This window comes from Betta splendens, chromosome 22 (assembly GCF_900634795.4).
Source record: "Betta splendens chromosome 22, fBetSpl5.4, whole genome shotgun sequence".
Taxonomy (NCBI): domain Eukaryota; kingdom Metazoa; phylum Chordata; class Actinopteri; order Anabantiformes; family Osphronemidae; genus Betta; species Betta splendens.
This window is the reverse complement of record NC_040900.2, coordinates 299,957-322,071: the sequence shown is the minus strand read 5'-3', so window position 1 is coordinate 322,071 and position 22,115 is coordinate 299,957. Positions and strand designations below refer to the sequence as shown.

The following is a 22,115-nucleotide window of genomic DNA, read 5'->3' as shown; positions in this document are numbered from 1 at the left end:
AAAACTGGAGCTGTGACGTGTGTAGTCACATCACAAGAAGCTGTTGGTAATGCAGCCACACAAACAAACTGGAGTTAAGACACGAGTAGTCTCACGTACTGTGCTAGTACCTTTTATTCGGAGGTACTGTGATAGTACTCTTATTCTGAAGTAGCGTTTCAGATGAGGGCCACGCTGTGCTTTTATTGTGAATGCATTGAGCGGAAGCCGGTCTATGACGCGCAGGAACCGCGGGCTGAGAATTGTTTCCAGGATTCGCGGTGAGACAAAATGAGCTCTATCGGCACCGGGGTGAGTGTTTGTGTGTTTCTCTAAGCTGGAGTTCATATTAACATCACTGTTTGTTTTTGTGGTGGCAGATTATCTGCGGGTGGAGACGAACCACCCGCCTTTATGCTGGAAACCTCTGTCGACTGTAGCTAGCTTAGCCTGCTGAGTCACAGCCCGGCCCAGCCACTGTTAGCGAGACAAAACGAAAGTCGATGGGCTTGATTCTGACTGAAGCGTGGTAATAAAGTACATACCCAGCACCATTAGGCGGTTTCAGACTTTAAAGTAAATACTTCAGCTTGAGCAGAAACATCTCTAAACGTTAGCTTCTGTGCGTAATTTTAGTCCCTTCACAAGATCAGTGTGTCGTTTCTGCAAAGTCTGCTCCTCTGCGGCTTCTCTGCGGTTTAGTAGAAGAAGCCATCGTTTGTCTTCGACGCGAGGTGTAAGTGAATCCAAACCAATGATAAATGACTTCTTCATCAGTTCAGGCTTGGAGCGTGTCCAGGTGTGTGACGTCACCCCGTTAACCTGTTCTGTCTGTGTCCTGCAGTATGACCTGTCGGCCTCCACCTTCTCTCCAGATGGCAGAGTGTTTCAGGTGGAATATGCGATGAAGGCTGTGGAGAACAGCAGGTTAGTCTCTGATCCAAACATCAGCTTCACCCGATTCTTCACCAAACTGATTACAAACACTTTGACTTCATTTCAGAGTATGTTAAGTTTATTTTCCCTCTGTATGTCGTGATCCTAACTGAAACAGTTGTTCTAAGCTTTAGTGACGTTAGATTTTCTGGTGTGTGTTCAGCACAGCGATTGGTATCCGCTGTAAGGATGGTGTGGTGTTTGGGGTGGAGAAACTTGTTATGTCCAAGCTGTACGAGGAGGGCTCGAACAAACGCATCTTCAACATCGACAGACACGTTGGCATGGTAACTACTCACAGAGACGCACTCTTGCGTTTGTATAAAACAACACATTTTAGATGAGTGGACATCACACTCGTGGAGGAGCTGCTGTGGCATATAACCATCTGCTTTTTTGCCAGCCACATTAATGTGCATAATTCAGCTTTCATTTCCATGTCATTGCCAGACCCAATAGGTTACTACTTACAGTGACTAAACACAGTTCATCAATATATTAGGCAATGTGAAGATAACTGGTACATTTAAGCTGTTCAGCATATTAGTATCTTGGTTTATAACCTTTAAAAGTAAGACTATTAAATTGACTTTATTCAGACTTCAGGTTCATTTGCTGCAGCTTCGAAGGATATGTTGGTTGGTTGGAGGTGACATGTTCTTAAAATGAGTACAGTGCTGCAAACTGGTTTTTGACTTACAAAAGCCCATTTATTCACAATGACTGTGGCTTTAGTTGCATTGATTCAGAGTTAATGAAGTTTTCCTCTCTAGGCTGTAGCTGGTTTGTTGGCTGATGCTCGCTCACTTGCCGAAGTTGCCAGAGAGGAGGCCTCTAATTTCCGATCAAACTATGGACATGACATTCCCCTAAAAGTAAGTAGCATGTCTCACATCAGGTTCTGGTCAGAACAGATCAGCTTTAATGATGATGGGAACATGTCATGTAAGCTTCATCGCACAAGTGCTTGGGCTACATCAGCAGCATGTAACTAACCTCCTGCTGCCTTTACCCACATGGATCATTTAAAGGTGCAACAGAATGGCAGCCCTCTTCTTCCTGCTGTCCTTGTTGTTAAGCTAAGCTAACCGTGTGTCCTGTCATTGCAGCACCTGTCCGACCGAGTGGCCATGTATGTCCACGCCTACACTCTGTACAGCGCTGTCAGGCCGTTTGGTTGCAGGTCAGTAGGAAACGTGATATGTTGAAAGAGTCAACAGTTGGGGATAGATGATGAGAGTCAGAAAGGTTTCACTTACTAGACTGAGCTCTTTCCCTTGTTCTTGGCTGTCTGACCAATGCCTGAGCAAAACTCATCTGACCACACAGAGCGTCGGTATCGTAGGTCCTGGAGTTTATATGCACTGCTTGTGTCAAAGTTTGAACCAGCACCAGTGTCCAAGGATAATTCACTATGTTGTTGTTCCCTGCAGTTTCATCCTGGGCTCGTACGACAAAGATGACGGACCACAGCTTTACATGGTCGATCCGTCTGGCATCTCATATGTGAGTCGCAAAGTCAGTGTCTTCTCTGGAGACGGCATGAACTGGGCCACGTGTGCAGGTGTGGGTGGAATCGAAGAGAAATCATTTCACTTCCACTCACTCCTGTACAAGCAACAAATATGTGTTGGTTCAAACAGTCTGAGTCCCAGTTAAACGTGTGTGTGTGTGTGTGTGTGTGTGTGTGTGTGTGTGTGTGTGTGTGTGTGTGTGTGTGTGTGTGTGTGTGTGTGTGTGTGTGTGTGTGTGTGTGTGTGTGTGTGTGTGTGTGTGTGTGTGTGTGTGTGTGTGTGTGTGTGTGTGTGTGTAGGGCTACTGGGGGTGTGCCATCGGAAAAGCAAAGCAAGCTGCAAAGACAGAGATTGAAAAGCTGCAGGTGAGTTTATACCTGACTTTGTTGGTTTAACTTGTAGGAACATGAGAAGCATGTGGATCAGTGAAAAGCTGTGGAGTTCAGTCTCTGTTTTGTTTCCTGGTGAATGATTGTTTGCATTTGAGAGCCAGAGGCTGTTTACATACTGACTGATCATCAAAGTACATTAAACATGCTATTCTTTGGTTCTGTGGAAATGCGTCTGTACATCCTGATGGGTATAACCAAAGCACTGGGGAGCCAAGCCCAAGGAAACCAGAACAGAAGCGGGGACCTCTAAAACGAGTGGTACTTGCGCACAAAAACACGGTGTAAGCACAAATCTACGCCTAGGGTCTGAAGTATCAAAAACTACATAACGTAGAAACGGGCGCAGATCTGCGGTAGCTCTCTCTCTTTTAGAATCTGGCAGAGGTGCCGTTCCTGGACGGCGATGCAGCGAGAACCCGTGCAGCTAGCGCACATCCAGCTGTTGACCACAGGGTTCCAGCCACAGGGCGATCCAAATGCAGCTACAGTACATTGTAGCGCGGTGCTGGTTTAACGATGATCCATTCATTGTATCAGATTTGAAGCTGGTACCAGATCGGTGGCTTCTTGGTCAGTAAATAATTTAACGGCCTCAATATATTTTCCTGTTGCATAAAGAACCTGTGCGCAACCAAAGTACAGCCTGTCTTTAGCATTAGTCGGTGGTTTAATGTCGAGAATTCATATTAGTAGCTGGACAGTGTCTTCTCCTTCACTTCTGCCTGTTTTGGTGGTAAACTTCGCTTCACGTCCACCTTCGTGTCAGACCACGTTAATTTTTATTTCCGCTCCTGTGCGGAACCTGCAGCATTAACACCTGCCCATGGTCCCGCTCGGTGTGCTGCGCAGACCGTATTTAAATGAATTAACATATTCATATGGAGGGGTGTCACGGGAGGAGTCTGCTCACCAATGTGAATTGGTAAGTACGAAGGAAACATACATAGATCCGTACTTGGGGACGTTGAAATATCTATACAGTTTTTTGGATTTGAACTTACGCCAAATTTAGTAGGAAATCTACGCAAGTCTTTTTACATGAGGCCCCTGGTGCTTTGACTGTGTTCAGTGCTGATGATGGTGTCTGTAAGTCGCCCAGATTCAGGACTGACCGTTAAACTGTTTGTCTGATGCAGATGAAAGAGATGACCTGCAGAGAACTTGTCAAAGAAGTCGCCAAAATGTAAGTCAGAACCAACAAGTTGAGAATTGTTTCTAACTTCACACATAGCTTCACAGATGCCCTCAGTCTAACTAGACTGAAGGAATCTGTAATAAACATTAAATTCAGAATCTTTTAATTCTGAATTTTTGCAAATCAAAAAGCTTTATTTGTTAGGATGTCGAAGTTAAGGATGATCCCAGTCAGACTAATGGAAGGTTTGATTATCTTTGAGAAACTGGGTTGGTCATATTACCAAGGACTAGATTTTGGATGTTTTCAGGAAATTTTCACATTTTAAAACGTAAATAGTTACAGCTACTAAAACCTGAGTGTGGATTTTTTTAATGTTTTCCATTTAATTTTTTAATGTTTACATACTTGAATGTACTTTAAGGTCTAAAAGTAGTTGTAGCAGCAGCAGTTAATAAAAGATTATTTTTTCTGGTTTAGTTCATATATTGGTCTTGAGCTCCCTTCCTCTTTTGTCAGCATGAATTTTCAGAAGCTGATGTGAAAACAGGAAGGGGGCAGTGTGTGAATTAAACACACACGCTCTGCAACGCACCACCTTCAGTCATCTCAGACAACTTCCTTCAGACGGAGCAAAACGTCTGCTTCTCTGGCCCTTCTCTGATGAGTCGTCCTCTGTTTCTTGTTTCTCCAGAATTTACATTGTTCACGACGAGGTGAAGGACAAAGCCTTTGAGTTGGAGCTTAGCTGGGTTGGAGAAAGTAAGAATATAGTGTTGATCTGACGTGGGTCTGCTTTTGTACACTAGTTAGTATTTACCTGCTTATGATGATGATGATGTTGGTGATGAAGAGCTGATAGAGAAGTGTCTGACTGACACTACAGGCAGTGTAGTGTGAGCTGCTGAATGAATGTTACAGTAAAGGTCCACACTTTGCTTGTGAAATCCTTCTAATAGTCAAATGTCTGTTGGTGCATTGGTTGCCATAACAGCAGCTGACTTTCTCCCTGTCTCCTTCAGTCACAGATGGACGACATGAGCTGGTACCTAAAGACGTCCGAGAGGAAGCAGAGAAATATGCTAAGGTGAGTGGACACACCTGGACTTACCTGCAGTGACATTTCACGTCAGACACAGAGCACAAACCGCATGCAGGAAGCTCGCACAACCTTTTAATGTCATGTCCTCTACACCCGTTCCATTGTTGAGGTTTCAAAGTCAATATTTCACTCTACTCATTCCGATGTTCATCTTCCAGGATTCTCTGGAGGAGGAGGATGATTCTGACGAAGACAACATGTGAACCCAGCCCAACACTCGCTTTCATCTCTGCTGACAGACACAAGTCTGAGCCTTTTTTATGTTTTATAGTCTAAAAGCCTTCATGTTGCTTTGGTTTGAATTTCAGCTTTGAAAATAAAACGAGCTGATGAAACCTATTGTTTGCTTTGCCTGTTGGCTCCTCCTTGAATTGAGCTGCTGTTCTTCTAGTAGCATGTGATTATTGTGTAGGATCAGAGCAGCACCACAGCTTCACGTTCCCTCTGACAGACACTCAGCAGTTCCTCTGCATTTGTTGTGCGCATTCCCACACCGGAAGTGACATATATGGATGTAACTCCATCGATGTTTTTCTGTTACGTAAGGTCGTCGACGTTCCCGCCCACTTTACAAACGGCGACACAAACCCTCACGCAGTTTGCATAGAAACCTGCCTCTAGTCCGTGTGATTCTGCTTAGGTCCACGTTTAGTGTCGGATTCCCGATCGGACTGTCCGGTTCATCTCTGCTGCTAAGCGTAGGTTCCGACCAGGCCGACGCAGCTAAGCAGTTTGCTGTGCAGTCAACAAAAGCAAGGATGTGACGTTCAACGTTGAAACCGCACCGCCGAGCTGCGTTTTAGAGAACGTCCGCTGTAGCTTCACGACGTATGGGCTGAGTTGTCTGCGTGAGAGGACAAACATGGCCACTCATAATAACCAACACAATAGCTGTTGACGGTGGGGTCATGTGATAAGTGACGCATATAAAATTAAACTTTATTAATGGACTTATTTGGCTTCTTTAGCGTCCGCATAGTAAGGCGGTGTGGCGAATCCGTACAATATATTATTTAAAAACCTGAACGGAAGCTTTATGAACACAAACCAAGGCTGTGACCTGTTTACCAGAAGACAAAGCGCTGTCAATAAATAAGGTCGCGTTAACTGGGCATTTTTGAATGAAGTTTGGTATCCAAACCACCAGCACGTATCAGGGCGGGCTTCGCGCAGACAAGGAAGCCTGTTCAGCCAACAGTGCAGGGCCGCTGTCGAGGACAAAATGCCGTTAGCCAATAGTGGTTCCCTGTCGCGGTTCTTCATTTGAACCTGCTTCTCATTGGCCGATTCCTTAGCCGATGCCGTCATTTCCCTCGTGGCGCCGCGTTCGTATCCTCCAATAGCGACCCCAGAGTTGTTCTGTCCTATGAAAAGTCGAGGAATTCCCTGGCCTATCATAATTCCCTGCTGCGACTACCGCTGTGAAAGCAGCCAATCGTGTGTCATGAAACAGTGCCCTGGGCTCAACAGCTTGTTGTTCGTGTATCGCTTTGCAACCCGAGTGAGAGGGGAAGCAGCCGTGTTTGTGAATGTGAGTATAAAGATTTCGGATTGGGCTCAGAACCAAACCAAAACTTTTTACAGGCGAACCCGTCGGTACACCAGGGACAGCAGGCCGCGCGGATGTCACCGGGAGCTCCCCTGCTGCCCGCTGTTGTAGCGAGCTGTCTGGCATTGAATGGCAGCGGCTTGTTTTCGCAGTGAAGAAATGTGAAGCTCCGGCGCCTTTTGTGGAAGCGACGCTGATTAAATAAATAAATGCACAACAGTTTTTGTTCAGTCGGTTGTCAAAGATCGTGGTTCGGTTTGATAGAAACTTAGTCTATGCGCCGAGCTTGCTGCTACCCCGCCGCTAGCCGAGCCTGAGCTGCTGTTATCAGACGGTTTAAATCGCCATATGATCCACACACTGCCCAGTTCAGGCGCTAGTTAGCTAACCAGCTAAATTTAGCTCCGACCGGGGAGAGAAGCCGCCGCTAGGTCGCTCTCCCGCGGGAAACAGCCGTTGTTTGGACTTCGTCCCGGGTTGGGACTGGGCTGCGAGGCTTCCCCCCTCGGCAGCTCGTTGCTAACTAGCTGGCGGATTCGGAGGTGGCGTGTGTGGGTAAAGTTAGCCGCGCTAGCAGAGCTGACATGGCGAGCTGTGATGGCGACGTGACTCAGTGGAGCTGGGAGCGTAACGTTAGCGGGAACGGACGGTGCTCCGGTCCATTCCGATCTGCGGCTTCTCGCCATCCCTTCTTCGACATTTCACCTCCAGGCGGCTGCAACCGCTGACTCCGTTCAGAAGAAGTAGGGGAGTTTGTGTTTGTACAAGATATTTGATGTGATCCGGACAGGGAGGGGGCTGCACCGAGCCACAGAGGAATGCCCGTGCTAACACAAGTCAGAGGCTAGTTTGTTAGCTTAGCATTGTTTGACACTTTGTCTCAGTCTGTCCTTTGCTCCCGCCGATTCTAACTTCCCCCTGTTTGTGTCTTTCAGTGATCCCAAGTCCTCCGAGCTGGACTCCCTCAAATAGCCGAGAAAGATGAAGGTGAGTGTTTGACCTGCGACACATTTGAGAGTCTGTGTGAGAAGCGGTTCCCATCACTGTCCAGCTTCTCTCCAGTTGGATGGATCTGTGTCACAGCAGCTTTCACGCAGGAGACATTAGTACTAATGGGCAGCAGGTAGCCAGTGCCTAACACTGAACCTGGAGTAACAGGAAAAAAAAACGGATGAAACACGTTGGGAAAGTGATGGCACAATGAGGATGAACTGTATCAGGAAAGCTTGACAAATGTGACTGTTCAGGCTCTCTCCTATGGCCCCCAACTAAACTCTGTACGTTTTACTTCCAAATAGACCCTTCAGCTGTGTTCCAGACCTGCCATCAATGCAAAGCTTTTAGAACTAATGACAAAGACAGGCTTAAGCTGTTGAGAAGCTAGAATCCACATTAGGCTTGAACAAAGGAAAAAACATAGGGTTCACAATATGAAACCTTTTTAAAGCTGAGTGTGTGTAGTTAAGAGAAGAGATGACGGTGAAGTAGAAAACATCCGTGTTTTTTGCTTAGTCAATGTTTGATGCATGTGCAACGGGTTTAAATAATCAGTTACTGCTATTACTAGTTTTCTTCCAGAGTTACAAGCAGGAGTTGAGAGTAATATCAAACCTTGGTTTCAGATCAGATGTTGAGGTTTAAGTGAATCTCCACAGCAGGTGACTGAGCTGCCACATCTGTCAGGTTAATGTCAGGTTTCCTAAAAGTTCTGAACTCACTCAGCCGTAACCATAAATGATTAAGTACATGTTGCATGCAAACTGATAGTGACAAAGGTTCTAGAAGTTAAACAGGTTTAATAAACAAACCATAAAGCCTTTATTTCAAATGTTTAGTCTTTTTGGTTATTACAAAAATATTACTAAGTTGAGGCAATCATTCAAGTTGAATTGAAAACATTACATGAAAACCTCACTCAATATTTATCTCATTCATTTGCTATTGGAGACTGTTTATTAACAAAAGTACATGACAATAAAATAATAATATAAATGTAGCTCACAGTTTTAAATTAAAACTTTACTGTGGGGTTTTGTCTCTGTTTCTCAACTAAAGTCTTCTTTTTACATTGGGATCAGTATAAGATAGAGACTGTTTGGAACTGATTGAGATTGCAGTCAGACTTTTAAAACTCCTGTTAATGCATAGTTACTATGGTTCCAGATCAGATGTGTAGAAGTGTTACCGTTACATTGTCTGACCCCTCCAAAAATACATATCATTAATTATGATAATTTAATTATGATTAAAATCAGGCAGTTCATGTCGCTGGCACTAAAGGACAAACTCAGAATGAGTCCCAGAGTCATAATCATATTAACACTGTTGTGTGTATTGTCTTGTCCGGTACCTGGATGGATGGATGGATGGATGGATGGATGGATGGATGGATGGATGGATGGATGGATGGATGGATGGATGGATGGATGGATGAAGAGGTTTATTCAAGCATTTCCACTTTAAGCTTTGACTCTACAGTGCAAATACAACAAAATACTATTTAATCACCAGACTTCATTAGCCCTGGTGTGTAATTAACAACCTGTCCTGTCCAATTCATGTGACCGTTGAACATCTTCTGAAGTCATGTTGACGCTATCTATACTGATCAACATCGGCATCTATTCACTGACTGAAATTAGATCTTTGTATAAAAAACCTTTTTCTTTCATTCCTCCAACATCCTACATAGCTATAGCCTACTTGTGTAATCAAAGTACTGCCTGCAGCTCCCCACGCAGTTTCTCACCAATGGGTGAACGGAACCAGACTGTGGATGAACTTTAGATGCACATGATCAGTCAGTAGATGAAGGATCTGTTCACACTGCAGACATGAACATAAGACGCAGTAAGTGAGCAGCTCCACTCACTCGTCAGGTCAGAAGTAATGAGTTTACTCAAGGTTAGTAGCGTTGACTCAACAGGACGCATTTTGTGCTTTTACTCTGAACTACCTTTTCAGAAGAATAATGTTGTCCAGTATTTCTGTTTCTACTGCTCTCTGGTCTTAGTACTTTTACTAAATACTTGATGCACCACTGAAGAACGTTCTCTTATTTAAACCAAGTCACCACAGAAACTGACCTGCAGAGATCATGTCCTTCTACTGGAGGGTGGTGTCACAAAACAAGGGCCTGTATTTACAAAGTCAGCAAGTCTGTCCTCGGTGACCAAGAACTGGTGAGAATCTGTCAGGAGACACTTGACGTGGAGCCACGACTGGTTCTGTCACAACAACACTTTTGTGTCACGAAACCACTTTTCACACATTCAAGTCCTGAAGTTAAGCCGTAGTGCATGTTACCTCCTAACATCACATAGATGACCCAGTGCAGCCACCTGTGTGTTGCAGGCAGCAGACGAGCCTGCCTACTTGACCGTGGGGACGGACGTCAGCGCCAAGTACAGGGGAGCCTTCTGTGAGGCAAAGATCAAGACTGTGAAGCGCATGGTGAAGGTTAAGGTGAGCATCCACGGTCCGACATGAAGCTCTACGCCTCTTTCACACAGCCTCAGCTTCATTGTCTCCTCAGATGCCACCTGTCTGAATATTTGAGTGGAGAACACAGTTCTGATTGCAGGTAAATATGTGATGTGATGTTTCCAGGTGACTGTAAAAGGTGAAAGTACATCCCAGGTGGTCCAGGATGACCAGGTCAAGGGCCCTCTGAGGGTAAGACCCCAACCCTTACAGGACGTCTTTAATTACTATTTTTTTCATGTTTTTGTGTAAAATAAAATGTTCAGCAAAGTTAATCACAGTTGAAGCGTCACTAGTGGTCCTGAGTGTCAGCTCAGTGAACATTTAACACACACGATGCATATTTTTAGACTGACTGTTCCCCTTCTTCAGGCGTCAGAGTAATCTCTCAAGACTTTCAAAATGTTCTCATTCTCACTGACCGTTCAGTGAAGGTCTGTTTTTATTTACCTCTACGTTTATTATTTTAAGTTCTTTTTTTTTTTTAATGTTTCGTGTGATGCATGTATTTATTCAATATACCGGTTTATGTCATGCAAATAAGGGAAGATTCTGCATATACAGGTCTGTCGGTGGCTAAAGCAGCATTTTACTGACACAAGCAGAGCTTTGCCTTCATCTCAGGTGTATTAAAACCAGGCTGCTGTTGTCTGTGCTTTCAGGAAGATTAAGCTCCATACGAATCCCTTTTAAACTACACTTGTGTATTTGTGATTTTCTCATTTCTTTGCTTAGATTCTTTTTACACAAAACTCAAAGATTGAAAGACGATAGAAACTAAACACAGATTAAAGGTAGTGACTGGATGCCTTCGTAACAGAAGTTAAATACTGGTTCAAAAAAAAAAGTGGGGAACCATTGATCTTCTGTGTCCAGTTTATTGTCACAGTATTTTACACCCTGCCTTGAAGGTGTGGCGGATAAATGCAGCTCAATAAAATCCACACTCTCAAGACTGTGGAGATGACGGTGGACTTAAGGAGGAACCACATGCTATTTGGCGTAGAGTGTCCAGTGGTTTTTCAAGAAAACAGCGTTTAGAATCAGATAATAAATGAAGTGAAAATAGTGTAAGTTCATTAAGTAAATGTATTCTTTCTGCGTAGCCTGGCACCAATTGACCCAACCACCGCTTCGGGGGTTGGGAACCACTGCACTGGATGATGTTTCAAACCGGTAGAAAGTGTAGATGCTACATGTAAAAGTACCTGACATGAGCACAGTTTGTAGCCAGGTTATCTTCACGTTGAAGGACGGAAACCCTGGACAAGAAGCAGTTTTCTCCAGGTTTACTGTACTGCAGATTGGTCCTAGATGGACGTTAAACCCTGTTTACGTATCCTTCAGGTCGGCTGCACTGTGGAGGTGAAAACCAACGAGGGCTTATCCAGTGAGGCCGTGATCAGTAAGCTGACAGATGCCAGCCTCTACACTGTGGGTGAGTCTGTCCAGTTCCAGACTCCTGAACTTACACATTTTACAGTAAGTAATGATGCCAGTCTGTGAAGAATGGAAGTGATAGTTTCACTTTGTGTTTAAGTGTTTGATGATGGGGATGAGAAGACTCTCCGCCGTACGTCCCTGTGTCTGAAGGGAGAGAGACATTTTGCAGAGAGTGAGGTCAGTCACAACTTCTTAGTTTCTCAGCAGTGAATATCTGCCATCCTCTCTGACAGGTACAGTATGAAGCCTCTTTCAATTCTCCTCCTCCTCAGACATTGGACCAGCTACCGCTGACGAACCCAGAGCATTTTGGAACTCCTGTCATTGGCAAGAAGTCAAACCGTGGTGGACGCCGTTCGTCCCAGGCTGTGTGAGTCTATTAGGTCTATGTGGGACAGGCCAGAGTGTAGTTCATCCGTGTTTAAGTGGTGGAATGAGGTCATTAACACCTTTTCTAACAAGGCTTTACTGGTCACGTTCATTCTAGTAAATTATAATTCTCATTAAAGGCTGATTTGCTTTGACAGAAGCTTTTTAGACACATCACTGAGTCCCCTATTCTTGGTTCATCAACACATTCTGTTAGCGCTTGACTTGACTTGTCCGTTTCTGTTAGTGCTGATGAGGAGAACGAATCTTCGTCCAGTGAGGATGAGGAGGATGACAGGAGGAGGCTGAATGATGAGCTGCTGGGGAAGGTCTGCAGCATCGAGAGCGAAGAGGAGCCCAACAACTGGTACCTGGCTCTGGTAAACAAACATCTCCCCCCTCGTCCGTCCTATGACCTCCTCCCCCATCCTTGATCCTCCCTGAGTGCGTGTGTCTGTGTTGCAGGTGGTGTCCCCAAGCTGTAACGATGAGTTGATGGTAAAGAAGGATCAGTGTCTCGTCAGATCATTTGGCGATGCCAAGTTGTGAGTTTGACTCCTGTTGACTACAGATCAGAGGGTCTGACGGCTTTAACAGAATCTGATGTGATCTATTTCACTTTTGTCCCTCAGCTACACGGTGGTGAGGCGACATGTCCACGCCGTCAACGCCATCAGCGTCACTAAGTTAGAGTTCTCAAGGAGGAAGGGTGAGGCCCCACACATCTATCACTCCTCGTTTTCTGCCTTGTTCTTCTCTGTCCACTTCCTATAACTGTCTTCCGTTCTCTTTTGTAACACCTCTTTTACTTGGTACGTCTTTGTGCTAAACCACCTCTTGCACCGTGCCGATATTTGTCTCATGTCATTTCATCTAGTGATCCAATTGTATTGTATTGATCTACTCCTGCAGGTTTTGAATCAGCCCAGATGTTTCTGAAGAACAGGGAGGTTCCAGATGTGTGGAAGATGGACATGAGTCAGATCCTGGACTCGTCCTCCAGTGATGAGGATGACAAAGAAAAGGAAAGTGAAGAGGAAGAGGAGGAAGATGAAGATGAGAAGAAAAAGAAGAAACACATAAAGGAAGAGGTGAGACAGGTTAGAGGCTGTTAAAGCTTCTGATGGCTGCGTCCTCTGGTCTAACCTCACAGTTTCTGTGTGCAGCCAGAGGAGGAAGCTGACCCAGAAGAGAGAGACAATTTCTTGCAGCAGCTCTACAAATTCATGGAGGACAGAGGTGAGACTGGACCAGACCTGCTCCTGTATTCATGTCTGCTGTAGTTCTTTCTGCATCTTCACCATCTGTAGTTGATCTGCCCTAACGGCGCATGTCTCTGTCATCAGGGACTCCCATCAACAAGCCACCGGTGTTGGGCTACAAAGACCTGAACCTATTCAAGCTCTTCAGACTGGTTTACCAACTGGGAGGCTGCCACAAGGTGAGAACAGCAGCATGTGGCTTATGTTACCTGCTAAGGAAGGAAGGTGTGATGATGCTAAGACAGGTTTCGCATGCTGGGCTGAGATAATGTGATGTAGTGTCCTCTTGGCTGTCTGACCAGTCTGTAGAGCTTCAGCTAGTCAGTGTCTGTAATCAGCTGATTGGACAAACAGACTCTCATTCTGTCCTAGATTGAGTCTGGCACGGTGTGGAAGCAGGTCTACATGGATCTTGGGATCCCGGTTCTGAACTCTGCTGCATCGTACAATGTTAAGACGGCCTACAAAAAGTGAGCGACCATGCCTGGACATCAAATCAGGTTCGACACCACTGGTATTTACACACGCTTCACTCACTATATCATGTGAATCTCAGGTACCTGTATGGGTTCGAGGAATACTGCCGATCTGCTGCAGTCACCTTTAGGACCATCCATCATAACAACCCCCGCCCTCCTGCTCCACCAGCCAATCAGAGGACAGCAGGGGTAGAGCTTAAAGAATTCTCACAGGTGAATGTGGAGCCTGTGGCTGCGAAGAGGGACGAGTCGGCGAGTGAAAGCGAGAAGGAGGAGGCGATGGAGAGACAATCATCACCAAGGGTAAAGACGACAAACACAACCTTCATCACATTTTTATTTCTGTCTTGACCGGACGCTTAAATCGTCACCTATTTCAGATCTGAAATGATTGGCTTTTGTGTCAAGTTACATGTTGAGATGGTATGAATTAAAAGCTAGTCAAATGATGAAGTCAAATTGGGACTAATGGAAGTGTGTGTGTCTGTATGTGTAGGGGAGGAGAAGATGTGTGGAGAGTCAGTTGAAAGCTGACAGTGAATCCTCCCGAGCAGACAAACGAGGGGGAGGCAGTGAGAACAGTGAGGAGCAGAGGGATGTGAGGAGACGCAGCAACAGACGAATGGATGACTCTGAGAGAGGCTCAGAAGAGGAGGAGGATGAGGATGAGGAGGACGATGACGAAGAGGTGGAAAGGATGAGAGGAGACAGGTGAAAATGGTGTAAATGGCAAAGATAGGAGTGAATCAAACAGGCTTTAATTTCAATAAATTGTAATGCGGAATAAATCACCCGTCACAGGAGTGAGGGGGGGGAGGAGGAGGAGGATGGAGACTCTGTGACAGGGACGAAGGTCAGGGTGAAGTATGGCCGAGGAAAGACTCAGAAGATCTACGAGGCTCACATCAAGAAGACAGACATGGACAATGGAGAACAGTTCTATCTGGTTCACTACTACGGCTGGAACGTTCGGTCAGTGCCTCCCATGTTTATTACCATGGCTACTGTTTGTTACCAGCCTGTTTCCAAGTAGACCACGAGCAGCACCAGATAGAGCTCGACTAACACTTGTGTTCTTCAGGTACGACGAGTGGGTGAAAGCCGACCGGATCATCTGGCCTGTGGAGAAAGGTTCCAAGAAGAGACAAAGAAGGAAGTTAAAGGTATGAGGCTGGTTGGTAGTTGCCATGTGACCCGCTGAACCAGGGGTGTGATGATGCATAAGAAAGGTTTCGCATGCTGGACTGAAGTCCTGTGATGTCACTTCCTCTTGGCTGTCTGACCCTGGCTGTGTAAACGATGATGAATAAAGCTGTTAATCGTGAGACATGTCCTCACCTCAGCTTGTCTCCTCAGCAGAACAAGGACGAGGCAGAAAAGGGTGATAGGGATGAAGAAAAGCAGGCGGCCAAGCTGCCGGGAGCCAAGCGCGGCAGACCTCACATCAGAACCCCCCCCACCAGCTCAGCAGGACGTAGCGTCTCCAAGACCCCAAGCAGCGAGGGCCGATCCAATGGCAGGGGCAGCAGGACGGAGGTGGCGTCCAGCATGTCCAACGGAGACAGTGAGACACTTTAGAATCTTTCTCTCTCTCTCGTGCAGATACGTCCGTGTTTCTCAGCTCAGATGTAAAGACGTCCATCTGCTCGTCAGAGAACATTGTTTCTAGGCTCATCCTCGAATCATGGGATCTGCCATCATAAACCTTAAGCGTTTCTGACCCAAGCAGTGGTCAAAACTGTGAATGCTGATGCTTTTGTGAATTTGGAGGATTACGACAGATGTGTTCTCCTCTCTGCAGACACTCCCAGGAGAACCAGGAGAGGGTCCAGCATGTACGACTCAGACAGAGCCTCCAACGGTGAGAGCTGCAGTGCTGCTATGTCCTCTTCCCCTTACTTATTTATCGCTAACAAAACGTTTTGCAATCTGTGCAGGGGATTCTGGGAGCTCGTCAGACAGCAGCGACTCAGAGGATGCGCATGATAAAAAGCCTTCTCCGTTACATGGGAGTCCTTTACCCCTACCCTCTCAGGAGGAGGAGGAGGTAAACGATGAAGAGACAAGCGAGGTCATCGATGACACTGAGGATAAAAGTGATGTCACTGGCACCACAGCAACAGCAGCTCAGCCAAATGCCCCCATTTTATCATGTCCCAGCACACCTGAGAAGGTCATGAGCCAGTCAGAGGAGGTGGAGAGTGAAACGGCGGAGGAGCCTGAGGAGGAAGATGTCACATTGCCAGTTCACCTGGACACAGAGATGAAAAAAGCATCTGGACAGGAAGAGCTAGTCAGGGCATCTCCTGGCAGGACATCTCCTCCTCCTGACAAGCAGCAGCACTTGACGTCGCCCCTGCCCACTGCAGAGGAGGAGCTGTCCACACCTCTCTCTCCCCCCCGGGTCAAAGGTTGCAAGACTAACCTCAAAGAGACTGGCTCTGAAACCCCTCCCAGAGCTCCCAACAGTCCCTCCCCCTCGGCTGCACTGGCATCTCCTCCTCACAGTGTAGTCAAGAGACCAGATGAGCCTAAGGTGGTCCTCCAGTGTCTCCCCACGCAGCACCTCCCTGTGGACTCTGACACGGACTCTGCTCCTGAGGAGGATCAGGAGTTCGGGGTTGTGGAGCGGTTGCCTGAGGAGTCGAACAAACGTAAAGCAATGGAGCAGAGATCAGCAGACAAGAAGTTCTGCCCCAATAGGAGGCAAGAGGACGTGGGTTCCCCCAAAGCCCCTGCTGCTTCACAGCTCCACCCTGAGAGGAGGAGCGAGGAGTGTCCACGTCCTGTAGAGGATGTGCAGGCATCAGAATATGGTCTGAAGGGAGGAGCTGTCAAGGAGCCGGAGGTGCATTCTGGGACTCTTCCTCAGGAGGCCCTCTGCCCCAATCCTGCGGTGGAGCTGGAGCCACAGATTGGCCCCGAGGCGCTGGTCTGCCATGAAGTGGACCTGGATGATCCGGACGAGAAGGAGAAGCCCGCCGCCTCCGCAGAGCACCTCCCGCTGGTGATGAGGGAGCAGCAGCGAGCAGTGCCCTCACTGCCTCACCTCCTCCGTGCCCCCCTGCCCGCCCCCCACGCTTCTCCCCCTTCTCAGCCTCAGGTCAGGCCCTTCTTGCTAACAGCTGTCCCAAGCCCTGCCCCCTGCTCAGAGGAGCTCCATCCAGTCAGAAGCACTGTCGAGGAGGAGGGGGCAGCCGCGAGGGGGGAGCAGGAGGGAGACTCCAGTCCTGGCTTTGATGGCAGCGCTTCATCCTCCACCTCTCTGCTGTCACTGCAGGAGAACAAGGACAGAGGTAAGAGCACACCTGGACCAGCAGCTTGATAATCTTTACATGTAACACAGAGCTGTAGTGAGTGACCTGTGACCTTTGACCCTCAGGTCAGAAGAGGGTGATTGATTGTAACTCCAGTCCATCAGCCAAAAAGCAGAAACGTACCCAGAAGCGACCAAACACATCTGGGAAGGTGGAAAAGAATGGAGCAGGTGAGCTATTACGTGGTGAGAGGTCGTTACTACGGTAACGGAGAGGCTTCAGTGTGGCTGTTACAGGTGTCCATCATCTCTGCAGGTCACAGCAGCGACAGCGAGGACCAGACTCGTCTTCTGTCTCTAACGAAGTCCCCGAAGACACGTTGTCCCAGTCTGTCGTCTCCGTCATCTCACAGTAAAGACAAACTGAAGTTCCCTTCACCTCAGCGCACATATAAGTGGACCTTCCAGCTTGGTAAATGCTCAGTCCAGGTCCAGATGCAGGCTCAGTGTGTCGTTAGGTGTTTATTAAGCCCTGAGGCCTCACAGAACTAATCGTTATGGTGGCTTGTCAAATGTCAGCATCACATGAAGAGGTGGTGTCTTGCTCTTGTCTTTTTCAGATGAGTTGGACAGTATGTCGAGCACAGAGAGGATCTCATTCCTGCAGGAGAAGCTGCAGGACATCAGAAAATACTACATGAGCCTGAAGTCGGAAGTGGCGTCTATCGACAGACGCAGGAAGAGACTCAAGAAGAAGGAGAGGGAGGGTAGGAGCAGCAGAGACATTTCTACTGACGCTGCCTTGGTTCGTCTGTCTAACATCAACATCTTTGTTTCAGTGTCAAATACAACGGCGTCGACCTCGTCTGGCTCTTCAGACACTGGTATGAGTCCGTCTTCGGTCTCGCCTGCTCAGAACACCGTCGCTGTGGAGTGCAGGTGATGACATGCCCATACAGGCCCCGCCCACTTAAGTTTGGCCCCACCCTCTCCAGCCACAGGCGCCACTCCACCAGCTTTAACAGGGGGAAGGGATATACACAAAAATTTACCCATAAGGTAGAGGTGTGAGCTTTGATCGATAGGATGCCTCACTCGCGTAAGAGGAGAATGAGGGCACTGCCACCTGACCTTAGACCTGCCTCCTACTTGTGGACTGACTTCCTGTTTGAGGAAACAAAATATCGGTTCACTGTCTGTTCAGCCATCAGAGCACTTCTTTCCTTTCTTTTTGCCTCTATTGTGTCCTTAGTACTTCAATTTAGCATTTCCTGTTTTAAAAATAGCGATGGGGTCAGAGGTGACTGTGTAAAACCAGGGGTAGAGGGGGAAAATCTCTGAAGCAGCAAAGCTCAGTGTGCAAATTATTACTTTTTTTTTTTTTTTTTTTTTTTTTACAAAAGTTTAAAAAAGGTTCTGGACTTCCTGCTGTGACAGTTTTCGTTTGCTCTTGTTTTTATATGAAGTATGAGGTTTTTATTTTGGTAAAAACAAAAAAACAAACTTTACGACATCACAGCAGCACAGAAAATGAATGTTTGTAGAAATAAAGTTTGTTTTGTGTAAAAAAAATAATTAAAAAAAGCTTCTACAGCTGTTTAATATTTATGTTAGAAAGACATTTGTGTTTTTAGTTTGGAAGATCAGAACAAGCAGGAAAAAAAGCGTAGAGAATGAGGATATAATTGTGAAGAAACAAGTCAATTTTATAACTTATGTTGATCTAAACCAAATTTAATGATTCAATGTGGGGAAACAATGAATCTCATCTAAAGCATTAATACTGAAATAGACATTTAAATTAGTCACATTAATTACTAAATTAATTCTCCACTTTCACTCTGACTTTATGGTTTTAGATCTTTTTCACATTGAAGGTTTATTGTACCTTTTGATGTAAAATTACAGATTCATAACTTCATAAATTTCATGTGGGTGTTTTTTGTTTTGTTTTTTTTAACTTCCCAGGACTTATTTTAATCATTTTGGTTTCTGACTGAGCTGATCTTCCAGAGGCAAGTCTCTGAGTTCTGTACTTAAATTGCTGTAGGACAGTCGCTGCTGGGCGGTTGTCCCGACCCACAACTCTTGTGGTTTCCTCTGTTTCTGGCTCAGACTGTCAGCTGATTTCTGCTCCTCAATTTTTCTGTTTTGTACATAAAAGCTCTGAGAAAAGAATAAAGTCGCATCATGTATTTGAGATCTACATTTTACACACCTGTAAAAAATGATTTATAGTATTTTTTAAAGAGAAAGCTGTTTGTACTGTTGTATTATGAATTCCTGAGGTTTTTTTGGGTTATGTTTCTTTTTCTTCTATGTGGTTTGGGTTGAGACTATAGGAGAGTGACGACTGTAAACAGACACACACCACCAAAACAGAAGCCATGCTGGGACTGTGTGCACAATAAGCAGAGCTCTGTTTCTAATAAAGTTTTTAAATATGTTTCTACTGCACCTGCCTCTCATTCTGACTCCTGATAAATTAACAGTGCGTTCAGGTTCCTGGCTAAAGCAGAAAACTGATGCAGTTCCAGGTAAGTGATCGGTGCATTGGATGTAAAGTTGCTAGAGTTCAGTGACAAATGTTGAACACAGTAACATTGATTTACAAACTGCTGGATTATGTAGGACAAAGGTTTTGAGGAGTTTCATTACCTGATTTGTTTAATCTTATCTGAATCAGCTGCTGTCTGCAGTTTAACTTCACAAATGATCTAATACCACAAACATGGTCTCTATAACAGAGTTGATCTCCAACTCAGACATGAGTACATATATGCAACTTTGTGCAACCACAGTTACTAACCAGTGAAACCTAACTAACTGCAGTTGTTTATTAAATGTAACAGCTTCATGTAAAATGGATTTGAGCATTGTATTTACTCCCACATAAGATGCCAGATACTCATGATGTTTAATACAAGTTATTTAACATCACAACATAAAATAACAAAAATACCATCAACCACAGGTCCATTGATTTTTACAGGCTGAATAGGTTTTAAACTACATTTCCCATGTGACTCTGCTTTCACATCTTTCCAGTTCAGCTACATCAACTTCAGCATGTGCCAAACCTTAGCTGCAGTTCTGAGTTCATCCTGGACCCGCTGGACCTGAACCAGCCCATTAGACTCCTTATGAGTCCAGAAGAGTCCAGGTTCACCGAGGTTGTCCCAGCAGTCCTGCTTTAGCAGCCAGAGCCTCATTCTGCTGGATGTGGTACTCCTGAAACCTCATGGAGATGCGCTGAGTCATCTTCAAATATTTCTGCAGACACGACTCGGAGCAGTTGGACTGAAACACAAACAGCAATTTGATATTGACTCGCTGAAGACACCAGGTTCTGAAGAGCTCTACTCAGACATTTAATGTTTCACAAACTTGAAATAAACTACTCTTATGAATCTGATGGGGGATTGATCAGATTCTTCGGATCCGCAACCGGTTTAGGAACCACAATCTGATTGATTTAAAGCTGTTTTAACTAGTACGTTGGACGAGAAAATATTAAAATGATTTGTTTTGTTCTGCCTTTTTTATTTCTGCTTTAGGTGCTGAAATGAGGTTTGCTCCATACTTTACCTCTTCAGGCTTCACTTCTCTGGTCGTGAAGTCTTTGACGCAGTCCATGAAACAGTTCTCCGTCACCTTGTTGTATGTTCCCAGAAACTCTTTGAACTGAAACATCAAGGACAGCACAGATGTGGAAACCTTCCATGCGTGTGAATTTACTGACTATGAATCTATATTCACAATAAATAAGATCAGCTTTTATATTTTAGCGCTATTTTTTTACAGGTGTTCACTGCTTTAAACGATATTAAATGTTATACTTCAAATATTTTACGTGACGTGACCTGTAAACGTTAAAATGCAGTTACCTGTTTGATCTGGTCTGACTCGGACACTTGGGCCGACATGATTCAGACTGTAAAAACAAAGGATCATATCAGACTCATTGCTCATCATTTATCCAGCTAGAATAAAGACTCACTGGTAACTCAACTGCAGGCCAGTGAAAAATTTATGTAAATCTCAGTTTTACAACAAACCTAGGTCAGTTTTTTTTATTTAATTCTGCACGTTTAGTCTGATCATCAATTATTCAGTAAAATTAAATGGATCATGAACAAAAATAAATCTAAATTAATAGTCTCAGTTTGTAATAAATATACTGTCAATGAGCTCTTGCTAGCTAAACTAGCTTTTAGCTTATTTTGTCCGTCCTCTTCTAAGTTTCTGAACACTTTCATCCCCTTAGATCTGTGAACGCCGGACTGTTTAAATCCGCTTTTTTGTTTAAAAAAAAACATTACAATTATATAAATGTATGTTTGATGGTTACCCCTCGTTGGTATTTGCGAAGATGTATCTCCTCGTGAACTGAAGGACATGTGAGAGCAGACAGAAACTGATGCGCAGATTCAAATACTGTAACAATTAATTTTTAACTTTACATAAAACCCTACGACTCATCAATTACAATCGACTTGGTCAAGTATTGAACGACTGTCTGTGCAATTGTTTTTGAAATAGTAAAAAAAAATTGCAGACTGACGAAAGTTGACCTAAGCAACCAAGCGCAGCGTGTCACTGTAAAAATCATCCGGAGCGCTACGTAAGTAGAATAGAGTTCCTCTTAAAATTATTATAAGAAACCGTATTCCATCGTTCCAGCACACACATATTGACGTATACGGAATATACTCATATATATAACAAAAATAAGGATGTGAAAATAATTAAATAATTAACTGTCCTCTACCACACCATCATGTTTGCTATTTAGGCCTAAACAAGACTATATATGTATAAAAAAACTCCCTTCTCACCCCACGCGGGTGGTCTCATCCACTTTCCAAGCTCGGGTCCTCTGCCAGAGGCCAGGAAGCTTGAGGGTTCTGCGCAATATCCTTGCTGTTCCTAGGACTGCACTTTTCTGGACTGAGATGTCAGATGTATTTCCAGGGATCTGTCGTAGCCACTCCTCCAGTTTGGGGGTCACAGCCCCTAGTGCTCCGATCACCACAGGCACCACTGTGGCCTTCACCTTCCAAGCCTTCTCCAGTTCTTCTCTGAGCCCTTGGTATTTCTCTAGTTTCTCATGTTCCTTTTTCCTGATGTTGCCATCGCTTGGTATTGCCACATCCACCACTACGGCTTTCCTCTGCTCTTTATCCACCACCACAATGTCTGGTTGGTTCTCCATT

The 22,115-nt window shown here is 45.2% G+C and overlaps 3 protein-coding genes and 2 non-coding genes across 9 annotated transcripts; 4 read left to right on the top strand and 1 right to left on the bottom strand.

The window, feature by feature from the left end:
- Positions 1–135: 135 nt before the first annotated feature.
- On the top strand, positions 136–5,397 carry psma3 (proteasome 20S subunit alpha 3). 2 transcript variants are annotated; one of them, XM_029138678.3, is made up of 12 exons: positions 337–508; positions 616–715; positions 824–906; positions 1,079–1,202; positions 1,689–1,790; positions 2,025–2,098; positions 2,349–2,421; positions 2,729–2,794; positions 3,958–4,004; positions 4,651–4,718; positions 4,979–5,043; positions 5,217–5,397. In XM_029138678.3, the coding sequence occupies exons 1-12, from the start codon at positions 483–485 to the stop codon at positions 5,259–5,261; spliced, it is 873 nt and encodes a 290-aa protein (XP_028994511.1). In that variant the 5' UTR covers positions 337–482; the 3' UTR covers positions 5,262–5,397. The 2 variants fall into 2 exon arrangements, with proteins under 2 accessions (XP_028994512.1, XP_028994511.1); XM_029138679.3 differs by lacking the exons at positions 337–508; positions 616–715 and adding an exon at positions 136–291.
- Positions 5,398–6,451: 1,054 nt separating this feature from the next.
- Positions 6,452–19,345, top strand: arid4a (AT rich interactive domain 4A (RBP1-like)). 4 transcript variants are annotated; one of them, XM_029138904.3, is made up of 25 exons: positions 6,452–6,589; positions 7,543–7,594; positions 9,962–10,072; positions 10,217–10,282; positions 11,438–11,528; positions 11,631–11,710; positions 11,806–11,903; positions 12,150–12,282; positions 12,368–12,447; positions 12,535–12,611; positions 12,815–12,993; positions 13,069–13,141; positions 13,249–13,343; positions 13,537–13,634; positions 13,721–13,946; positions 14,140–14,354; positions 14,445–14,615; positions 14,725–14,806; positions 15,000–15,207; positions 15,445–15,504; positions 15,581–16,939; positions 17,026–17,130; positions 17,216–17,371; positions 17,520–17,666; positions 17,739–19,345. In XM_029138904.3, exons 2-25 carry the CDS (start codon positions 7,589–7,591, stop codon positions 17,840–17,842), a joined length of 4,020 nt encoding a protein of 1,339 aa, XP_028994737.1. In that variant the 5' UTR covers positions 6,452–6,589; positions 7,543–7,588; the 3' UTR covers positions 17,843–19,345. The 4 variants fall into 4 exon arrangements, with proteins under 4 accessions (XP_028994737.1, XP_028994740.1, XP_028994739.1 ...); XM_029138907.3 differs by having other exon boundaries at positions 9,945–10,072; XM_029138906.3 differs by having other exon boundaries at positions 6,453–6,589; positions 15,003–15,207.
- Positions 13,387–13,466, top strand: LOC114849134 (small nucleolar RNA SNORD53/SNORD92). Its single transcript, XR_003784552.1, has one exon. It is a non-coding gene; the product is annotated as a small nucleolar RNA SNORD53/SNORD92 (small nucleolar RNA).
- LOC114849133 (small nucleolar RNA SNORD53/SNORD92) lies at positions 14,849–14,929 on the top strand. Its single transcript, XR_003784551.1, has one exon. It is a non-coding gene; the product is annotated as a small nucleolar RNA SNORD53/SNORD92 (small nucleolar RNA).
- A 452-nt stretch (positions 19,346–19,797) lies between the features above and the next one.
- timm9 (translocase of inner mitochondrial membrane 9 homolog) lies at positions 19,798–21,468 on the bottom strand. Its single transcript, XM_029138908.3, has 4 exons — positions 21,251–21,468; positions 20,787–20,833; positions 20,488–20,583; positions 19,798–20,199 (listed from the first exon to the last, which is right to left on the bottom strand). Exons 2-4 carry the CDS (start codon positions 20,823–20,825, stop codon positions 20,065–20,067), a joined length of 270 nt encoding a protein of 89 aa, XP_028994741.1. The 5' UTR covers positions 20,826–20,833; positions 21,251–21,468; the 3' UTR covers positions 19,798–20,064.
- Between the last annotated feature and the right edge of the window lie 647 nt (positions 21,469–22,115).

Bases quoted from the DNA above. Each gene is read 5' to 3' on its own strand.
- psma3 (XM_029138678.3), top strand. From the start codon at position 483: ATGGGCTTGATTCTGACTGAAGCGTG. The intron at 509-615 runs GTAATAAAGTAC...GCGTAATTTTAG, and splicing joins TTGATTCTGACTGAAGCGTG to TCCCTTCACAAGATCAGTGT. The intron at 1,203-1,688 runs GTAACTACTCAC...TTTCCTCTCTAG, and splicing joins TCGACAGACACGTTGGCATG to GCTGTAGCTGGTTTGTTGGC.
- arid4a (XM_029138904.3), top strand. The intron at 10,073-10,216 runs GTGAGCATCCAC...TGATGTTTCCAG, and splicing joins AGCGCATGGTGAAGGTTAAG to GTGACTGTAAAAGGTGAAAG. The intron at 11,711-11,805 runs GTCAGTCACAAC...CCTCCTCCTCAG, and splicing joins GACATTTTGCAGAGAGTGAG to ACATTGGACCAGCTACCGCT.
- timm9 (XM_029138908.3), bottom strand. From the start codon at position 20,825: ATGTCGGCCCAAGTGTCCGAGTCAGACCAGATCAAACAG. The intron at 20,584-20,786 runs GTAACTGCATTT...TTGATGTTTCAG, and splicing joins AGTCAGACCAGATCAAACAG to TTCAAAGAGTTTCTGGGAAC. The intron at 20,200-20,487 runs GTAAAGTATGGA...TTTGTGTTTCAG, and splicing joins GAGAAGTGAAGCCTGAAGAG to TCCAACTGCTCCGAGTCGTG.